The 20624-nt window shown below is 45.2% G+C and overlaps 1 protein-coding gene across 1 annotated transcript in view; it reads left to right on the top strand.

The window, feature by feature from the left end:
• gfra2b (GDNF family receptor alpha 2b) overlaps positions 1–20624 on the top strand; it is a 35062-nt gene that overhangs the window by 7322 nt on the left and 7116 nt on the right. The window contains exons 3-5 of the mRNA XM_040198242.2: positions 5237–5314; positions 12764–12963; positions 13582–13769. Coding sequence (XP_040054176.1) covers positions 5237–5314; positions 12764–12963; positions 13582–13769 — 466 coding nt within the window. The remainder of the gene's footprint in view (positions 1–5236; positions 5315–12763; positions 12964–13581; positions 13770–20624) is intronic.

Raw genomic sequence — 20624 nt, 5'->3', positions numbered from 1 at the left:
TCGGGATGTCGGGTTGGACCAGGTCCTGGATGGAAGCTGGACCCCATCCATTCACAGCACGGTACGTGAGCACCATTTTTAGAACTGGATAAGCCACCGGTACCAGTGAAGAGAGCGGAGGAGTGGAGGAGTGAGGGAGAACTTAGGAAGGTTAAAGACCAGTGGAGCTGCTGCATTCTGGATGAGCTGCAGAAGTGGAATGGTGGTAGCAGGAGACCTGCAGGAGAGAGTTACAGTAGTCCAGGAGGGAGACGACAAGAGGCGGAGAAGGAGAGAATTAGTTGGGTGTCATCAGCATAGCTGTGGTAGGAGAAGCCATGGGAATGAATGACAGCGCCGAGAGAGTTGGTGTAGAGCGAGAAGAGAAGGGGACCCAGGACGGAACACTGAGGAACTCCAGTAGTAAGATGTCACGGCTCCTCCTCGGCCTTGCAGGGGCGGTTCCTCCTGCAGGCAGAGGAGGGTCTTTAGCGATTGGAGCCACCTGGGCTCTAGGTATAAGAAGGCCTCTAACCACTTCTCTCTTGCTCTCTGCTCCTCCAGGTATGTTCCTGTTTTGTTTGTTCCTCTGAAGGTTTTACGTTGTTCACACTCAGTCATGTTTACACATACAGATTCACTCAACCATGCACCTTACATACACCTTACACTATGACATTCGCACACCTCATTCCTTTTCTTTGTTTAAAGTTACTAGTTTTTGATTTATAATAAACTCTTCTTTTGATTGGCCTATACTTGGTGTTTGTGTCCCCTCATTCTTGCCACAGGCTATGAGCCGGCCTGTGACAAAGAGGACAAGGTTCCGACACAGATCCTCGCCAGGTTCGAGGTAGGACGAGAGAAGGGAGAGAGCGGAGCCTGAGACACAAAGTTCCTGAAGGGAGGAGATAAGGATCTGGTGGTTGACTGTGTCAAATGCAGCAGAGAGGTCCAGAAGGATGAGGACAGAGGAGAGAGAGGAGCTCTAGCAGTGTGGAGTTGCTCTGAGACAGCGAGGAGAGCAGTCTCTGTGGAACGGCCTTGAAGCCTGACTGGTGGGGGTCAAGGAGGTTGTTACGGTGGAGATTGTAGTATGACCCTCTGGACGCCCCGTACCGTATCTGTGTTGTCGTGCAGGTCAGTTCAGTAAATATGCCAGCAGGCTGAAGACATGCCGTTGTCCGTGTCCATTTGTAACGGCAATTACCACATGATGTCAGACGTGTTTATTGTTAAGACTAACTCAGCCTTCGACAAGGACGTATAGTTGACAGAAGAACAAACTCAACTTCAAGAAAAGCAGATTTGGACGTAAGTTAAATCACCGCATCGGATCGAGTGAGATGTCCGAAGGAGACGGAGAACGCGCAGGACTTTCTCCTGCAGCGCACACCGGAGGAGTGTTTCAGATTAGCCCTCCAGAGACGTTTGACTGCAGAGACGTCCAGAATTGGCCTAAATGGATTCGGCGATGCGAAAGGTACAGAACGGTGTCGGGATTGGATAAGAAGGATGAGGCATTCCAGGTGAACACATTGATATATTCCATGGGAGATGGGGCTATTTTACATGCGTCAGCGATAGAAGAAAGGGACAAGCTAGTCTACGAGAAAGTAAAAGACTGTTTCAATACACATTTCGTTGGAGAACACAATGTGATTTTCGAGAGGGCCAGGTTTAACATGCGGAAACAGGAGCAAACGGCGGAGTGCTTTATTACTGCAGTGCACAAGTTGGCGGAATATTGCAAGTTTGGAGCCCTCAGAGAGGAACTGATACGTGATCGTATAGTCGTGGGCATAAGTGACATGAAACTTTCCGAAAAGCTTCAGTTGGATTCAAACTTGACTCTGTCTACAGCTACGAACTTAGTTAGACAGAGGGAAGCTGTTAAGCAGCAGCAAGTGGTACCGCACAGCGAGCCCAGTGACGACGTGCACGCGCTTTCGCCCGCTCAAAAGAACAAGTGGAATTCAGGACGAAGAGCAAAACATAGTGCTGCTGGAACATCGGGAAAGTGCCATAAATGTGGGCGAGTACCATATCATAGTTGGAAAGACAGTCCAGCCAAGGAGGCTGAATGTAGGAAAAGTCACCGAAGAGGACACTTCGCTGCTGTCTGCAAATCCAAGCAGCCTGTGCATGAGATGGCAGACGAGGAGGAGCAGCTTTATCAGGACAGCCTTTTCCTGGGTGAGGTGAAGGCAGACAGTGCTGGTTGGTACTCATCAAAATGAATGGAGAAGTTGTTTCTTTTAAACTAGACACCGGAGCAGCAGTGACTGCAATACCCACTAAATTATATAAGTGCAAAAGAGATGGTCCTCTACTTCACACCTCAAAAAGACTGTATGGCCCAAATAACAATGCACTGCCTGTAGTAGGACAGATTCAGAGTAAGCTACAAAGTAAAGATAAAAAGAACACTCAGTCTGTGTTTGTCATTGACAACCTAGCCAGGCCACTGCTGGGCTTACCACTACTTACAGCACTGCACCTCATTGAACGAGTTGATGCAGTTGAAGAACAAGGGGAGAAAGAAGATCCAGGGGAGGTCTTCAAAAAGAAGTTTCCAAAGGTTTTCAGTGGATTAGGGAGACTTGAAGGCGATTACCAAATCCGCCTGAATGATAACGCCGTCCCTTATGCTCTGTCCACCCCTCGTCGCATACCCATTCCCTTAACTGACAAAGTCAAGGACGAGTTGGAAAGAATGGAAAAGATGGGAGTCATCTCTAAGATAGAGAAACCGACTGATTGGTGTGCAGGAATAGTATTACATTACATTACATTACATGTCATTTAGCGGACGCTTTTATCCAAAGCGACGTACAATAAGTGCATTCAACCATAGGGTACAAACTCAGGAGAACAAGAAACAAGAAAGTGCAATTTCCTCAAATAAGCCAATTTACAATTTGCTATAGATGAGTGACGTTACAAGTACAATTTAAGTGCTACAATTTGTTAGTCTTTAGTCGAGGTAGAGTCTGAAGAAGTGTGTCTTTAGTTTGCGGCGGAAGATGTGAAGGCTCTCTGCGGTCCTGATGTCTTCAGAGAGCTCCTTCCACCATTTCGGCGCAAGGACAGCGAAGAGTCGAGATCTAGTCGAGTGAATAGTAGTGGTCCCAAAACCCAATGGTAAGATAAGACTCTGCGTTGACCTTACCAAACTCAATGAGGGAGTGTGCAGAGAAAGACACATATTACCCTCAGTGGATCATTCATTAACACAGCTGAATGGGGCGCTGGTGTTCACAAAGCTGGATGCATGTTGTGGGTTTTGGCCAATACCCTTAGCACAGGAGAGCAGGGAGCTCACAACATTTATCACCCCCTTTGGCCGATATTGTTTTAACGTCCTCCCGTTCGGAATTAACTCCGGACCTGAACATTTTCAGAGACGCATGTCCCAGCTCTTAGAGGCGCTAAGTGTTGTGATATGCCACTCAGATGATATCCTCATATGTGGAGAAAATAAGGTACAACAAGATGAACGTCTCACAGCTGTGTTGACACGTCTCCAGGAGGTCGGACTAACACTAAATGAAAAGTGTACCTTTGCACAGCCGGAAGTTCTGTTTGTGGGAGACAAAATCAGTGCGGGAGCCATATAACCTGGCCCTGAGAAAATCAGAGCTATCACAGACATGCCCATCCCACAGAATGCAGCAGATGTTAGGCGTTTCTTGGGAATGGTCACATATATTGCAAAGTTTATCCCTAACTTTGCAGACACCACCAAACCGCTCAGAGACTTGCTATCAAAGAGCAATGAAGCAATGAGCTGGCATCACAGAGAGTGTTGGCTCAGTACAGACCACACGCCAAAACAAAAGTGTCTGCAGACGCATCATCCTTTGGCCTGGGTGCTGTCCTTACGCAGAGACAGGATAACATGGAGTGGCGTCCAATCGCATACATCTCTCGAAGCCTCTCTGAAACAGAGCAACGTTACACCCAGGTTGAAAAGGAGGCGTTAGCTGTCATCTGGGCATGTGAAAGGTTGAGTACATATATCATAGGCCTATCGTTACAAGGCCTACCCACAATAGAGACAGACCATAAACCACTACTGGCTCTATTGATGACAAAAGCATTGGATGATTTACCTCCCAGAGTGCAGCGATTCCGCCTCAGACTGCTGAGGTTCACATACATGATGACTTACGTGCCAGGGAAGGCACTCATCACAGCTAATGCACTCTCCAGGGCTCCTGTGAGACGCCCACTGACCAAAGAAGAGGCACAGCTAGAAGGGGAAGTGCAGATATTTATCAATATGATACGTGAAAACTTACCGGCATCCCAGTGTAAACTATAACAGATAGCAGAGCACATGTAATGTAATGCTTAACTGAGTTTCCACTAAACCTGCTTCTTGAAACGGACCCCTCGATCAGCCTGATGTTTGGTCTGGTTGTTTTATTGATAAAAAACAAACAAATACTGAAGGGAGCGAGTAGGGCACACAGGTAAACCCCCACCCTCCTGCAGTAAGGCTGCACTACTTCTTGCTGAGGCTCCTCATGTTAACAAGTAGCAGCTCGTTCACTTAGGTGACGCCGGTAATTGTGGCCACAGGGAGTCCCTTTTTGTCTTCTTTTAATCTCCCCTCAGCACCAATCATCAGACACTAACCTGATGATCACGTCTCTCTGGTGAATCTCTGTGGGTCTGGGAGGAGGAGCTGAACAACAGAAAGTTGTTGAAGTTGGTTGTGGAGAGATATCAGATAGTAAGCTGCCCCCTGCTGAGTGTTTATCTGCAGGATGAAGGGGAGCGTAACCCTCAGCCCATTTCCTGTTCGGGTTGAGGAGAAAAGCAGCCCTGTGATCAAGCTGAGCTCACGTCCGCTGCTAAAGCCTAGTTTATGCTTCTGCATTTTCAGAGAGACGCAAGGAAACGCAACTTTAACTTAACAACTGGCACTAAAAAACAGAACTAAAGCAAATCAGCAATTAAATGAACCTAAAACAGTAGAATGAACAACACATTTAGCAGACTAGCTTGGTTTAAAGAAAAGATACATAGTCCGATTCCAGGTCGCCTGGATGTCTGATGACCTTGTAGTCCAGATGACGGAACTATGCTCAGATCTAGACTGTCCTCATTAGCCTAGCTTAGCATAACAAGCTTGCTGTTAATACCAATGTCCCTGTACCAGAGTTACACTGTGTGTGTGTGTGTGTGTGTGTGTGTGTGTGTGTTTGTGTGTGTGCTGTAGCTGAATCTTTTTTTCTGTTGTTTTCAGGAGAAGAATTTTACGAGGCGTCTCCCTACGAGCCGATCCATTTCGCAGAGGAATTCCGACATGCCTCCATCATCTCAGGTATGAGGGTGTGTGTGTTTGCAGCAGTGAGTGATGTATTTGGGGGATTACGAAGAAGATGAACCAAACATCTCTCTCCATCTGTGAGTGGGTGAATGAATGCCTTTTTGTGTGTGTGTTACTGTGTGTCTCTGTGTGTGTGTGACACAAGCTGAAGCAGTGCTTTCATAAGAGCAGCTCTTTCCTCCTTTCATAAAAGGCAGTGAGATGTTCCATAATGTTTGTGTGTCAGAGGCTCTGGTTAGAGGCGGCGTGGTGGCCCAGCTGTCAGCAGCAGTCCTCTGGTTAGAATCCAGCTTCCGCCCTCAGGCCAAACACACGCAGGTCAGATTGTATAATATAGACCATTTAATGTACTGTAGTAAGAGTATATAATAATAATTAATGGCATGATCGGCGTAGTCATTTTTTTCTCACTTCGATCCTCTGACTTCCTCATCCTCTCTTCCTTTCATCCTCTTCCTCACCTATCTTCTCTTCCTCATTCATCCTCTCTTTGTCTCTTCCTCACCTATCTTCTCTTCCTCATTCATCCTCTCTTTGTCTCTTCCTCACCTATCCTCACTCATCCTCTTTCTTTCATTGTCTCTTCCTCATTCATCCTCTCTTTGTCTCTTCCTCACCTATCCTCACTCATCCTCTTTCTTTCATTGTCTCTTCCTCATTCATCCTCTCTTTGTCTCTTCCTCACCTATCCTCACTCATCCTCTTTCTTTCATTGTCTCTTCCTCATTCATCCTCTCTTTGTCTCTTCCTCACCTATCCTCACTCATCCTCTTTCTTTCATTGTCTCTTCCTCATTCATCCTCTCTTTGTCTCTTCCTCACCTATCCTCACTCATCCTCTTTCTTTCATTGTCTCTTCCTCATTCATCCTCTCTTCTTCACCTCACTCATCGTACCTAATCAACTTTGTGAAATAACCTTGTGCCCATATCAGCCAGGTGTTAAACTAATAAAACATTAACCATTTCTGGTTTTAATATCTTTTAACATCTTTTAGTTTTCTTCCCGCTTCTAACTGCGCACGTCCGGCTTTCCTACCTTCAGAATAAGAGCGCAACCGGAAACACACCAACTTCCGTAACAAAATGCCTCAAATAAAATGCAATAAAAAAGTAAAAATCTATTAAAATACTCCCCACTCTCAGAGGTCCTTTACACTCTCTTCCTTTCTCATCTTCTCTTCCTCACTAATGCCCTCCTTCGCTCCTCCTCACTGCATCATCAGCCCTTTAATTGGTCACACTACATAAAAGCTGTTCTTGTGACACCTTTCTGAGGAGTGTTTAAATGTCACGAGCCCTGAGCACAGTGTGTGTGTGTGTGTTAGTGTGTTTGTGTATGTTTGTATGTGTGCTAGAACAGCTGTGAAATAGACTCACAGTTCTGTAAATTGGGTTCTGCGCTCTCAGATAAACACAAGTAGAAACACGGTGAAAGCAGGAGAGCTTTAACCAATACAACTTCAAAAGCTCCATATCTGTACCTCACACACACACGCACACGCACACACACACAATCACCGCCACACACGCATGCTAATAGAGTTCAGCCAATGTGTGACATCTCAGTTATTTCCAATTTACGACCCACAAAACATGAGATCCATCTGCACATGTGCGTTGTCATACATGTGTGGGTATATGTGTGCGTGTCTGTGTTTGTGTGTGTCTAACATCACCTGTCTGCTGGAGTCTAGCTTGTGAAGGCTGACTGCTAAGAGATAAGAGGACAATAAAGAAAGAGAGGCGGAACATTAAAGGATGTTTCAGACAAGACAAATTGATTGGAGGGAAGGCGAAGGCGTGACCGAGTCAGTGTGTGTGTGTGTGCGAGTGACAAAGGAAGTTTTGTGTTGATGATTTGAAATTGAGTTTCAAATCTTTAAACACAAAACTTCCTTTGTGAACAGTGAGAATATTGAACTTACCAACCGGTAACATCAACAATCACACCTCGTAGAGGACCACCACTGTGTCCATGAAGGACACACACATAAACACTTCCTCCCTCCACTTCTGCATCGGACCTTGTTTGATCGTGTCTCAGCACTGTGTGTGTGCGTGTGTGTGTGTGCGTGCACTAGGACCGTGCCTTGTGTGTGTGTGTTCCCCGTGGCTGTGCCTTGTGTGTGTGTGTGTGTGTGTGTTCCCCGTGGCTGTGCCTTGTGTGTGTGTGCGTGCACTAGGACCGTGCCTTGTGTGTGTGTGTGTTCCCCGTAGCTGTGCCTTGTGTGTGTGTGTGTGTGTGTGTGTGTGTGTGTTCCCCGTGGCTGTGCCTTGTGTGTGTGTTCCCCGTGGCTGTGCCTTGTGTGTGTGTGTGTGTGTGTGTGTGTTCCCCGTGGCTGTGCCTTGTGTGTGTGTGTGTGTGTGTGTGTGTTCCCCGTGGCTGTGCCTTGTGTGTGTGTGTGTGTGTGTGTGTTCCCCGTGGCTGTGCCTTGTGTGTGTGTGTGATAACAGGAGGACCCGGGGCTGCTAATTGGCTGCAGTCATCGTTTTCTCTCTATATATGTGTTTTCCCTTTCGTCTTCGTCTACCCTGCGAGGTAGAACCCTGTACTGCGGGATGGGGGGTGGGGGGGGTTCCGGTCGACAGGATGCTCTAGTTTGTTGATATTCTAAAACGCATTGATTCTGTCTGCTGATCACCTTTAATACTTAATATCTCTGTATCTATTTGTGCTAATGGAGCTAATGATGACATGGAGGTACATTTAGCTTCAGTACAACCTGAACACAAGAGCAACACAGTAACACACCCACAAACACACACTTCTTCACTTGGTATGAACCATGTGACCGGGAGCATCGGTGTGTGTGTGTGTGTGTGTGTGTGTGTGTGTGCGTTCAGTCACACAAGCACAAAGGTTATCTGCAGCAATGTGTGACTGAACACACTGATACTGCAGACACACACAATTATGTACATAGGTTCCAACTCAGTCTCACAGCAAAATGTGTAATAGCTACGTTGGTCCACAAGGGAAAACAGTGTCACAATTTGCCCCAAAATTCTGACAATACTACGTTTATTTGGCCTATTCATTTACATTGCCTTGCGACTAGGTCATGTGACTATCAAGTTTCCCTCAGCTAAAATAAGAAAATGGCCTATTATCTGTGAAAAACAGATATATAAATATTTTAAGAAAGCATCAGCATTTGGATGCATTTCGATGGCATTTCTAGCGAGAAGTATGCGTTATATTTTCGTAATCTTCTATCACAGAATGTAGAAGACCTTCCGTTTATTAGTTGCTACAAAAATTTTAGGGTCTCTTTAGGAAAAGGCGGGAATGCAACGGTTTTTACCGTTGCTGCTATACTGCAGTCATATTTAGGTATGAAGATTCTAAAGGTTCTACTCTAATATGCTGTTGGCCTCAGCTGCAGGGAATCAAGGATTGTGTTTGTCTCCCTGTATTTCAGTAGTGGCGAGCCGGTGAGAGAGACGAGGAGGCTGGACGCCGGGAGCCCACTCTTTTGTGAAAAGTGTGCAAAACAAAGTTTGTTCCCGAAACGATCTGGTGTGTACTCCTCATTCCGGGACCCCCCAAGGATCACCACAGTTGCTTAATAAACTTCTGGATGTTCCATATTTCACTGCTTCAATGTCTGATTAGTGGCGCTGGACGCTATTGCTCCTCTGGAAAGGAGAATAGCAACAAGAAGGAAGTCTGCTCCGTGGTATAACCCTCAAACACGGAACCTAAAGCAAACTGTGCGGAAACTTGAACGATTATGGCGTTCCACCAAATCAGAAGGATCTAGGCTAGTTTGGCAAGACAGCCTTAAAACATATAAGAAGGCTCTCCGTAACGCAAGAGCATCTTATTACTCATCATTAATAGAGAAAAATAAAAACAACTCCAGGTTTCTCTTCAGCACTGTAGCCAGACTGACAGAGAGTCATAGCTCTGTCGAGCCGTGTATTCCTTTGGACCTCACTAGTAACGACTTCATGAACTTCTTCAATGATAAGATTCTGACTATCAAAGACAAAATTGATGGTCTCCTGCCTTCAACCAGTGCCGACCTGTCCTCCGATCTAGGAACCTTGGATGCAGCAGTGGGCCCTGATGCCTGTTTTGATGCCTTCTCTTCCATCAACCTTGATCAACTGACTTCTATAATAAGTCTAAATCTTCTACTTATCTACGTCTCCTGGATCCGATTCCGACCAAACTGCTTAAGGAAGTTTTTCCTTTAGTTAGCACATCCTTATTAGATATTATGAATCTGTCTTTGTTGACAGGACATGTACCACAGTCCTTCAAGGTAGCTGTAATTAAACCTCTTCTTAAGAAACCTACTCTTGCTCTAGAGGTGCTGGCTAACTACATACCTATCTCTAATCTTCCCTTCCTCTCTAAGATCCTTGAGAAATCCGTTGCAAATCAATTATGTGACTTTCTACAAAACAATGCTTTGTTCGAGGATTTCCAGTCAGGATTTCGAGTGCATCACAGTACAGAAACAGCACTGGTGAAAATAACGAATGATCTTCTACTTGCATCGGACCAAGGACTCATCTCTTTTCTTGGACCTCAGTGCCGCATTTGATACCATAGACCATTGTATCCTGTTGCAGAGACTAGAACATTTAATTGGTATCAAAGGAACTGCACTCAGCTGGTTTAAATCCTACCTATCGGACCGATCCCAGTTTGTGCTTGTAAACGGTGAATCCTCAAAGACCACCAATGTTGGTCACGGAGTCCCACAAGGTTCTGTACTTGGACCGATTTTATTTACCCTCTATATGCTTCCTTTGGGCGATCTTATCAGGAAACACCGCATAAACTTCCATTGTTATGCAGACGATACTCAACTGTATCTGTCGATCAAGCCAGAAGAGACGGACCAGTTAGTTAGACTTCAAGAATCTCTTGGAGACATCAAAACTTGGATGACCGGCAACTTCCTGATGCTAAACTCAGAAAAAACGGAAGTTATCCTGATAGGCCCAGAGCGCCTTCGAAGCCAGCTGTCACGTAATACAGTTTTTATGGATGGAATTGCTCTGGTACCCAGCAGCACCGTCAGGAATTTCTCTTCGACCACGATATTACCTTCAACTCTCATATAAAGAAGACTTCAAGGACTGCCTATTTTCATCTACGTAACATATCAAAAATCAGGAACTTCCTGTCTCAAAGTGATGCAGAAAAATTAGTTCATGCGTTTGTCACTTCCAGACTGGACTACTGTAATTCTCTGTTATCGGGCTGCTCTTGTAAATCTCTTAAGCCTCTCCAGTTGATTCAGAATGCTGCAGCACGTGTATTAACAAGAACTAAGAAAAGGGATCATATCACTCCTGTATTGACTTCTCTGCACTGGCTCCCTGTTAAATGAAGAATAGATTTTAAGGTACTTCTCCTCACCTACAAGGCACTTGCTGGTGAGGCACCGTCGTATCTTAAAGAGCTTGTAACACCTTGTTGCCCTACAATGCAGCTGCGCTCCATAGATGCTGGTTACTTGTTGTTCCTATGGTTTTAAAAAGTAGGCTGGGGGCCAGAGCCTTCAGTTATCAAGCTCCTCTTTTGTGGAACCAGGTTTTACTTTCAGTACGGGGGGCAGATTCGGTTAGCTCTTTTAAAGTAAAACTTAAAACGTTCCTCTTTGATTGTGCCTATAGTTAGGGCTGGCTCAGGTTAGCCCGGACCAGCCCTTAGTTAAGCTGCTATAGGCTTAGACTGCCGGGGGAATTCTTAGGACACACCGAGCTCCTCTCTCACGCTCTCGTTCTACCATAATTCACGTTTTATTAATGCACATGATTAATTCAGATTCTTTCCGGGAGTTTTTTGCGCTTTCTCCCCTAGCAGGTCTCCGTAGATCGTAGTTCCTTCTGGACCCTGGTCCTGACACCTACCGTGGCCCTGCTGACGCCTGCTGCGGCCATCATCATCATCATCGTCATTATTATTTTAGATATTAATCATATCACTGTACTCGTAAACCAACATTACCCTCTCCTAAAGTCTATGTGCTCTCCCTCCCCACGGGCTTCTGTGGATGGTGGTTCTATCTGATGGTGGTTCTATGTGATGGTGGTTGTCCCTGCAGTGGTCCTGCTGTGCGCCTGGCATACTACTCACAGTTACTGTGTTTTCTTGAATCATTTCTGTCATAGGAATTGCATGTATTATACATTGTTCATTCTGTACACATGGCATCCATTGTAGTCTGTCCATCCCGGGAGTGGGATACTACAGTTTTTCCTGTGCCGATGGGTTTCGGGACAGAGGATGTTGTATGTGTACAGACTGTAAAGCCCTCTAAGGCAAATTTGTAATTTGAGATTTTGGGCTATACAAAATAAAATTAATTGAATTGAATTGATTATAAATAATAGATATATACTTTTAACTTGTCTGCAATACTTTTTGTCATGATTATTTGATTCAATTAATTTTATCTGGTATAGCAGCAAATCGTATCTGCCTCATGTGGCTTTGTCCTCTGTCCCTCACATCGGCACAGGAAAAACTCCCCAAACAATAAAAAAGCCTTCGATGGGGAGAATTAAGGGAAGAAGGCTCCTCCTCTGGGACGGACTGCGATGGACATACAGAGTGAACCACGTGAAAGATGTGCAACACCTTCAATTCATATGACACAAAGGATTCAAATATACAGATTATAGTCTTGAATTCCTCATATGTGTTCATGATCATCTCCTGCTCGTCTTCCTTTGAGTTTATTTGCCGTTGTGCTGTTAAAAAATCCTGGTTTCGGTAATTGACCCTTCCACCTTCTGCCGATTATCCTGACAGCATTATCTCCTCATATGTGTTCATGATCATCTCCTGCTCGTCAGCGCAGAAAAAAACGCTCTTCCTTTAAGTTTATTTGTCGTTATGCTGTTAAAAATCCCGGTTTCGGTGATCGGCTCTTCTGCCTTCTGACGTAAGACGATTATCCTGATGACATCTGGTTCAAACTAACGTGACTTGTTTCAGCACGGATCAGCTTTTAAGGAACCGAAATAGCCTGACATCAATCATCTCGTTAATTTGAGGTGGGACAATTGATCGAATTGATCGAGGAACAGGGCCCAGATCTTTGTACACTAACTCCTGTAGAAACATCACGGTAGAAGGTCCAGGGAGCTTGATGGCCCTTTTCTCTCAAAATCATTTTGTTTGTCAATCAATACATTAATCCTATTTGTTGGCCCAACCATGTTAGCATATTCCCAATAAATGCTTAATTCTTCATAAATAAACTTACCAGAGAGTAAAAATATGACTCGAAGGTCATTGATATTCCCCTCTTTCTAAACCACATGACAGGAAATGCATCGAGTGCAAAGTATTGTGGGTGTCCTAGGACTGTGGAGGAAACACACATGCCTGTGTGTCCATCATCTCAGTACTTTTGTTGTAATGGAGACCCTCTCCATCAACTCAGTCCTTCTGTCTTCCTTTTCTTGTGCAGATTCTTCTTGGTCTAAGAGGAGCCCCTGCTCTGTGTCAGGGAAACCCTGTAACCCGTGTCTGGACGCGGTGAAGGCCTGCAACCTGAACGAGACATGTAAACGCCTCCGATCCGCCTATACTTCCATCTGCAGCAAGGCCACGCCCCCTCAGCCCTCTCTGGCCAATCCGGAGCCCTGCAGTCGGAAAAGATGTCAGAAGGTCAGAGTCAGAGTTATTTTAATTATATATTTCCTTTTTGTCTTTCTGTTGAGAGTAATTATGTTTTTACCAAAAACTGCATTCTAAGAATATGTTATAACAACAATACTTTAATACTTTAACAAACACAGAACAAAAAGAAGAAAAAGAAGGAAATAGAACAAACATTCAGTAAAAAGAGAAAGTGCACGGAAACGGTCATGTAGTGGAGGGTTAGCAGTTAAGGGGGAGATTATGTGAGAGGGTTTGATGTAATCTTCAACATTCACCATCTCCATGATCTTCATCTTTGCCTTTACCCCCTTCATCTTCTTTTTCTCCACCATCTTCTTCTTGATCTCCTTCCTGATATCGGAATCACCATCCTTCTTCTTACCCTGCCTTGTCATCATCTTCACCATCTTCTTCATCATCATCATATGATATGATGATGATATAACATATCATCTTCTTTAGTCACAGTGTGTGAGCTCCCACAATGCATCTGCATGAACACATGAGGTACTGCGTTATGGGGACATTGTGGATAGATCACTGCATACTAAAAGTAATATATCTATCTAAATATATCTGAATATAAGTATGTGTGTGACTCCATCAGTGGCCCTCTGTCCTCAGGCCCTGCGTCAGTTCTTCGAGCGGGTCTCCTGGGAGCTTACCTACCCCCTGCTGTTCTGCTCCTGTCCCGACCAGGCCTGTGCCGAGCGCCGCCGCCGCACCATCGTCCCATCTTGCTCCCACCAGGAGAGGCACAAGCCCACCTGCATGGACCTCCGGCACACCTGTCGCTCCGATGCCCTCTGCAGGTGAGGACCTAAACCCGCTGGGTCACGCTGTCCCCGCTCCGGAGGAGCTTCTGCCTGAAGCTGTTCTTCTCTGATTGTCATCAGGACTCAATCAGGGAAATCAGCTGCTGGAGGGTTTAATTAGAGAGGAACGTTAAACACTCAGGCTCAGAATCGCACTTCTGATTGATAATGGACGACTGTAAAGGTTACAGGAGCTTCAAGTGGAGGTGAATTAGTAACACATCCCCTCACCGAAAACAGCTGAGCTGCCCTTCAGAGGAGAACAGGGCTGGAACAAGACACATACTGGTTGTTAAAAGTTGCATGAAAAAGTTTAATTTGAATATTCATTTATGGAGGGAGAAGGAGAAGAATAGGTGGAGGAAGAACCTTTGTTTTCACGTTGACGTTTTCATAATAAAAATAATGGGAGGTGATGATCAGCATACTGGGCTAACGAGACCGGTTGCCATGGTAACCAGGAATCTCCTCTCTGCGGACAGTGATGAGATGTTAAAGTATGAATTGCAGTATGAAAAACACATACTGTGTCAAACTGTGTTTGAATGTGTGACCAGGAGAAGGTTCTGCGTTCGAACCAGCCCAGCGGCCTTTCTGGGTGGAGGGTGCATGTTCTTCCTGTGTTTGCATGGGCTCTCTCCGGGTCCTTCAGCTTCCTCCCACAGACTGAAGACTTGGAGGTTGACTGATGGGTGTGTGAATTTGAGACTGGATGGCTGTGTGTCTCCGCCTCAATGTTAGCTGGGATTGACTCCAGCCCTTGACCCTCCTAAGGATAAACGGTATATTGGACGGTCGATTGAGGTCAAACTGTGATTCAGGGTTCAGGCCCCTCAGAGACATGTGATGACGGGTCGGTAAGGACGGGTTAGTCACTGATGCGGACACCTCCTGTGACTTCCTGTGAGCGGCTCTCAGAGGTCTGGGGAAGGTCAGGACAGCTTTATTCAGAAACAAGAGTGTTTCTTCAACCTGGGCCCTATTCCTAACTAAGTCAATCAAATGCCCCATTATCCACCTCAAATTAACAAGATGATTGACGTCCGGCTATTTCGGTTCCTCAAAGGCTGATCTGCGCTCAAACCGTCTCGTTAGTTTGAACCAGATGTCATCAGGATAATCGTCCTACGTCAGAAGGCGAGCAGGGGATGATCATGTGAGGAGATAATATGTGAATTTGAATCATTTCTCTCGGATAAATTGAACGTATTGAACATCTTTCGCATTGTTCATTCTCTACGTCCATCACAGTCTCTCCGTCCCGGGGAGGATCCTTCTCTGTCTCTCTAAAGGTTTCTTCCCTTTATTCTCCCCATTGAAGGTTTTCCTTTTTTTCCCTGTGCTGATGTGAGGGACAGGGGGTGTCACATGTGTACATACTGTAAAGACCTCTGAGGCAAATTTGTGATTTTGTGCCTTTCTGCATCGCAACGCTGTACAAACGCTCACACGCTGACAGTGTGTGAGAGACAGTATGTGAGACAGTGTGTGAGACTGTATGAGAGACTGTATGAGAGACTGTATGAGAGACAGTGTGTGAGACTGTATGAGAGACAGTGTGTGAGAGACAGTATGAGAGACTGTATGAGAGACAGTGTGTGAGAGACAGTGTGTGAGAGACAGTATGAGAGACTGTATGAGAGACAGTGTGTGAGACAGTGTGTGAGACAGTATGAGAGACAGTGTGTGAGACAGTATGAGAGACAGTGTGTGAGACAATATGAGAGACAGTGTGTGAGACTGTATGAGAGACTGTATGAGAGACAGTGTGTGAGACAGTGTGAGAGACTGTTTGTGAGACTGTATGAGAGAGACAGTGTGTGAGACAGTGTGGGAGAGACAGTGTGTGAGACAGTGTGGGAGAGACAGTGTGTGAGGCAGTGTGGGGGACAGTGTGTGAGACAGTGTGTGAGAGACAGTGTGTGAGACAGTGTGTGTGAGACAGTGTGTGAGAGACAGTGTGTGAGAGACAGTGTGTGAGAGACAGTGTGGGAGAGACTGTGTGGGAGAGACAGTGTGGGAGAGACAGTGTGGGAGAGACAGTGTGTGAGACAGTGGACAGCTTGGCTACAGCGTGTGGTGTTCATCGCGTAATGTTTGAATGATTCCTCTCTTCAGCATCGATGGCGCTCGTACAGGAAGTGATGTCATAGCGGGTCTTTGTGATCTGGAGAATTCTCTCCTATAAAACGCTGATCTAGCTGATGTCGCTCCTTCATCAATGAGGAAGAGAGCGGCCCTTTTTTTCTATGGAGAAAACTAATCCAGCAGCTCAGATGAAGTTTTTGGATGTGACGTCTCCTCGTGGTGCCTGTGACCTCCATCAAGCAGAGATCTCTCTCTACGCAAACACACGGCGGAGCAGCTGAACTGCTTCTCAAACCCCCGGCGAGGAGGCCAATTGAGCGCGGCGGCGCTCCATTACACGGTCAGTGAGGTGAGGTAGAGGCTTGATGGAGAGATCACACAGGACAGCGGCATCGCAGCAGGCCGTCTCACTTCTTCTCAGCGAGGGACAGGTTACACAAACTCATCTCATTTCCTCTGCCTCATACAGGTGAGACGAGTCTGCGAGGGGAAATAAGGGCAGTGAACCCGATGAGGAGGAGGTATAAACCAGGCTCCTCTCTCTCAGCTCATTCTTGTATGCAGATATGTGCATATGTAAATGAGCTGTCCCACTTAGGGAATGTTAATTACACCGAACACAGACAAAATAAAGCAGCTATCACCACAAACACCAGCCCATTTTCTGCAAGTGGTTGAAGACATCTCGACAGAACGCTTCAGTGGCAACATGATGGCTTATGAATCAAAGATCATCTCCCCAAACACACGTCACGTTGCATTGAGGTCTTCATTTCAGTCTGAAGCCAACAGAAATCCAGCATTTATTGTTTCCCTTCTGTGACGGCACTCATCAAATAACGGAATCAAGTCAGCCTTCATTCAGCGTGCGACATACCTCTTTGAGAACATCCTTGGTTTATAGTCTCCACCATCTTGGGTTTTAAAACATCATCATTTTGGTTATTTAGTAGTCACCATCTTGTGTTTTTTGCTACCACAAGTCTACCACATGCTGTCGATTAAAATCACTCATCAAAAACTAATATAACAATGTTAGCAGCAGGAGAACAATCCGAGCCTGGGCTACAATGCAAACTAAACAGTTTGGAAATGCTCCCAGCACCACTTAAACAAAGATTAAGAGTTACCAAAATACAACATCCACATCTCGCCAAAACTGAGCACACTCGGTGCATTTCAGGACCTCGGTCGATCAAAGCTAGATGCTAACAAACAAACTGAAACGGCAAGAGTAATGAGCAAAGAAAGACAAATTGCATCATGGCTCCAATCATATGTGCTCCTCACCTGTTACACACAAATCGTTCCTTTCCGTTTCATAGTTATTTCTGAGGCTCTGGTGAGGAACTAATCTTGAAATTTCTTTCTCGTCAGCGTCATTGAGCACACGTTGTTAATTCTCCCCTGCTAACAGAGCTGTCGCTCTTCTCCATGTGCGCCTGGCGAGATCCTATTGCTTCTGACAATTAAAACGAGGTGCTTTCAAACTGAAAAAAAAGATATCCAAATTCTGATTTTGAAAACCTCTTCCGTAATTCTCCCGTAAGACCTGTACTAAAAGCTCTCTAACTTTGTTCACTTCATCAAAGTAAGACAAAGCCTGACATCTCCATGTTTTGAAGGGCTGCATACCTTCTAAGTGCTTTTTCTCAGGTGAATCTTTAACCAGTGACATATACTGATATTATACATCTCTACAAACTGCTGCACAAGTGTTTCATTGTGGCACCAAAATGATTAAAGTATGCCTTGTAGTAGCATAGACACAGCCTTTTAGAATGTGCATGCAATGTTGGAGCGGAGGCCCAACATGGGGCTGCACCATATTCTCTCACAGTCTCTGTTTGCAGATGGCGTCATCGGGCAAAAGACTGGAGGGTCGCCAGTCAATCGCAGGACTGTGTCATCATTAATGATGGTAGTGTAAATAGTGTATCTATGTTATTAGACAAGATCAACACAGGAATATATACATCGACTGTGTGTGTGTGTGTGTGTGTGTGTGTGTGTGTGTGCCGTTTATACCCATTAAAGGAGAGGCGATAATTGAATAACATTTTCTGTTCCACCATGACTGACAGGTCAGGGTCAAAAAGAGACTCACACAGTGTGTGTCACTATGTGTGTGTGTCAGAAAGACAAAGTGACAGAGAGACACTGGAGGAAAGTGTGTGTGTGTGTGTGTGTCAGTGTGGATTATGATTCTGGCTTTTGCCTCAAGCTGACAACATTTGCAAGATTACCACACACACACACACACACACACGCGCACACATGCACACATGCACACACGCACACTGACCTCGGTGTGAAAGTCAGAAGCACAGCACTCAGATCTGTCTCTCTTTTCCTTCAGCCGACAGACGAGCAAACGCAAACACTCTCAGTGACACATTCATGAGTGAGTTGTGTTTGTGCAGAGCATCACACACAAACACGCGCACACACTAAACAATGATGATGATACTTTCTCAACACCCTGCTGATTGAACCATATGACGTCCTTCATCTTCCTGCGCCTGGTCATCTCAGCAGCCTCACACACTTCTTCTTATGAGTTTAACACCAATAAGGTGAAGAAGGAGAAAAAGCGTCCTCCTTTGAAAAGGACAAAGAGAGATAGTAAAAAGACGACATTAAATACATTATTGTTTATATGCGAGATACATTGTGTTTAACATAAAGGTACTAATAATTCAAAAATCTATATCAAGACGCAGACAAGGATCAGGACCTCACAACACACTGGACCGAGGTTCCGAGTCAGACATTCCATGACGTGACAAGAGACTCCATCCATCCATCCATCCATGGTCGCTGGAGTCCATGCCAGCCAATTGCTTCGAGCAATAGACAGGCTACACCCTGGATTGGTCGCCAGCCAATCGCAGGACTACACAAAGACACACAACCATTCACACATCTATAGGCAATTCAAAGTCCCCAATTAACCTGATCCCCGAAGCCAGAGTACCCAGAGAGAACCCACGCAGACAACATGCAGACTCCACACAGAAAGGCCACTGGGCGGAGTGGAACCCAGGACCTTCTTGCTGTGAGGCGACAGTGCTAACAACCGCGCCACCGTGCCGCCCGACAACAGACACACATTTCTTAAATACGCCGGGAAGGTGCAGATGATTGGACACGGGTGGAAACAATCATGGACACGGCAGACAATCACAGGGGATTACAGGACAAGGCAGGAAGTGAATCTAACCCAGGAGCACCATGAAACTACAAAAATAAAACAGAAAATAAACCCAAACGGTGAGATATAGCCCCAAATCACAAATTAACCTCAGAGGACTTTACACTACACAGGGCTGTACACATACAACATCCTCTGTCCTGAAAACCCTCACATCGGCACAGGAAAAACTCCCCAAAAATGAAAAACCTGAAGAATCCTTAGTGGTGGATCCGTCTCTCGGGATGGACAGACTACAATGATGTCACGTGTAAAGAATGAATAATGTATAATACATTCAATTCCTATGACAGAAATTATTCAAATAATTGCGAGTAGTAAACAGGTGTATGGCAAGACCACTGCAGGGACCAGCACCTTAGCTTTAACTTAGCTGAAGCTCTGTGTCAGCGGTCCAGTAAAAAAAAGCACTTAGGCAGTCTTTTAAATGTAATCAAACATCAACTAATTCAACTAACAAAAATTGGTTGCTAATAATTTGTCAGAAGATATATATATAATTTTATCACTTAGAATTTATCTGCCTGGTCCCTGCTGAGCCGAGCCAAAGACGACCTTCCTCCTCCAAGTTCAGAACATTTAGACGAGGAGAGGGAGCAGCGTGAATGGGAGATGGATGGAAGAAGGTGGTTTTGTGATGTGCTTGACGTGACGTTCCAAGGAGAGGTTTGGAGGGAGAAGTTTTGGTGTGATTTGTTGAGTGTTTTGGGGCCGATGATGAGGCTTTTGGATTTGTCGCTGTTGAGTCTGAGGAAGTTGACGAGCAGGGCATGACATTAACATTTTTGCATTTTGCAGCCACTGGGGCTACTGGTTTTCCAAAGTTACTAGTGTCAGGATCTCCGATCCCCCGAGTTGGTTGATGAGAAGGATCCAACACGTTGATCAATTAAAGTCAAAAAGTTAACATTTATTTAGAAGATAAAAAGATTACATGAGCAATTCTCCGCAGATATCTGGCTCTAACTATTGCTTGCAAGCAGGAGGTCCAACACACCAGCACGTATTCCAGCGCTCTGTGTAATGACGTCCCCGAGCAGTAAAAACGCTGAGTTTTTATACACTTGAAGACAGTTCTTAGCGCCAGTTTCGAGAAGCCACAAATCAAGTTGAGATAAGAACTCAGGTGAAGCTGAGGGTACCACACCATGCTCCTCTGATCGAAGGTCCGTGAGAGCGAGATGACCCCCTTCCCCAAACACATCTCAGGGTCAACCACTGAGACTTGGCTTTTAGCGCCGGACAAATGTTTACAACATGTTTTACCACTACATGCATCTCACACTAGCCACTCAGCAATTTCATTAGCCACAATTTTTGTTGTTGGGAGATTTTGTTTAATTTAATTTACTGTTTGCTACAATTTACTTGAAGACCTAGATTTATAATCCTTTCACCATTGAAAACACCCATATATATATATAGTAGTCGGTTTAAATGAAGCAGCGCTGTCACCAATGTGACTAAGCGTTCTGGGCTAATGGATGATGCACTCATGACACATTAATCAGGAATCAGGAAACATGTATTGCCAAAATATGTCAAACATA

Source organism: Gasterosteus aculeatus, chromosome 14 (genome assembly GCF_964276395.1).
Source record: "Gasterosteus aculeatus chromosome 14, fGasAcu3.hap1.1, whole genome shotgun sequence".
Lineage (NCBI taxonomy): Eukaryota > Metazoa > Chordata > Actinopteri > Perciformes > Gasterosteidae > Gasterosteus > Gasterosteus aculeatus.
Note: the sequence above shows the minus strand (reverse complement) of the source record. Positions and strands in the feature narration are given on the sequence as shown.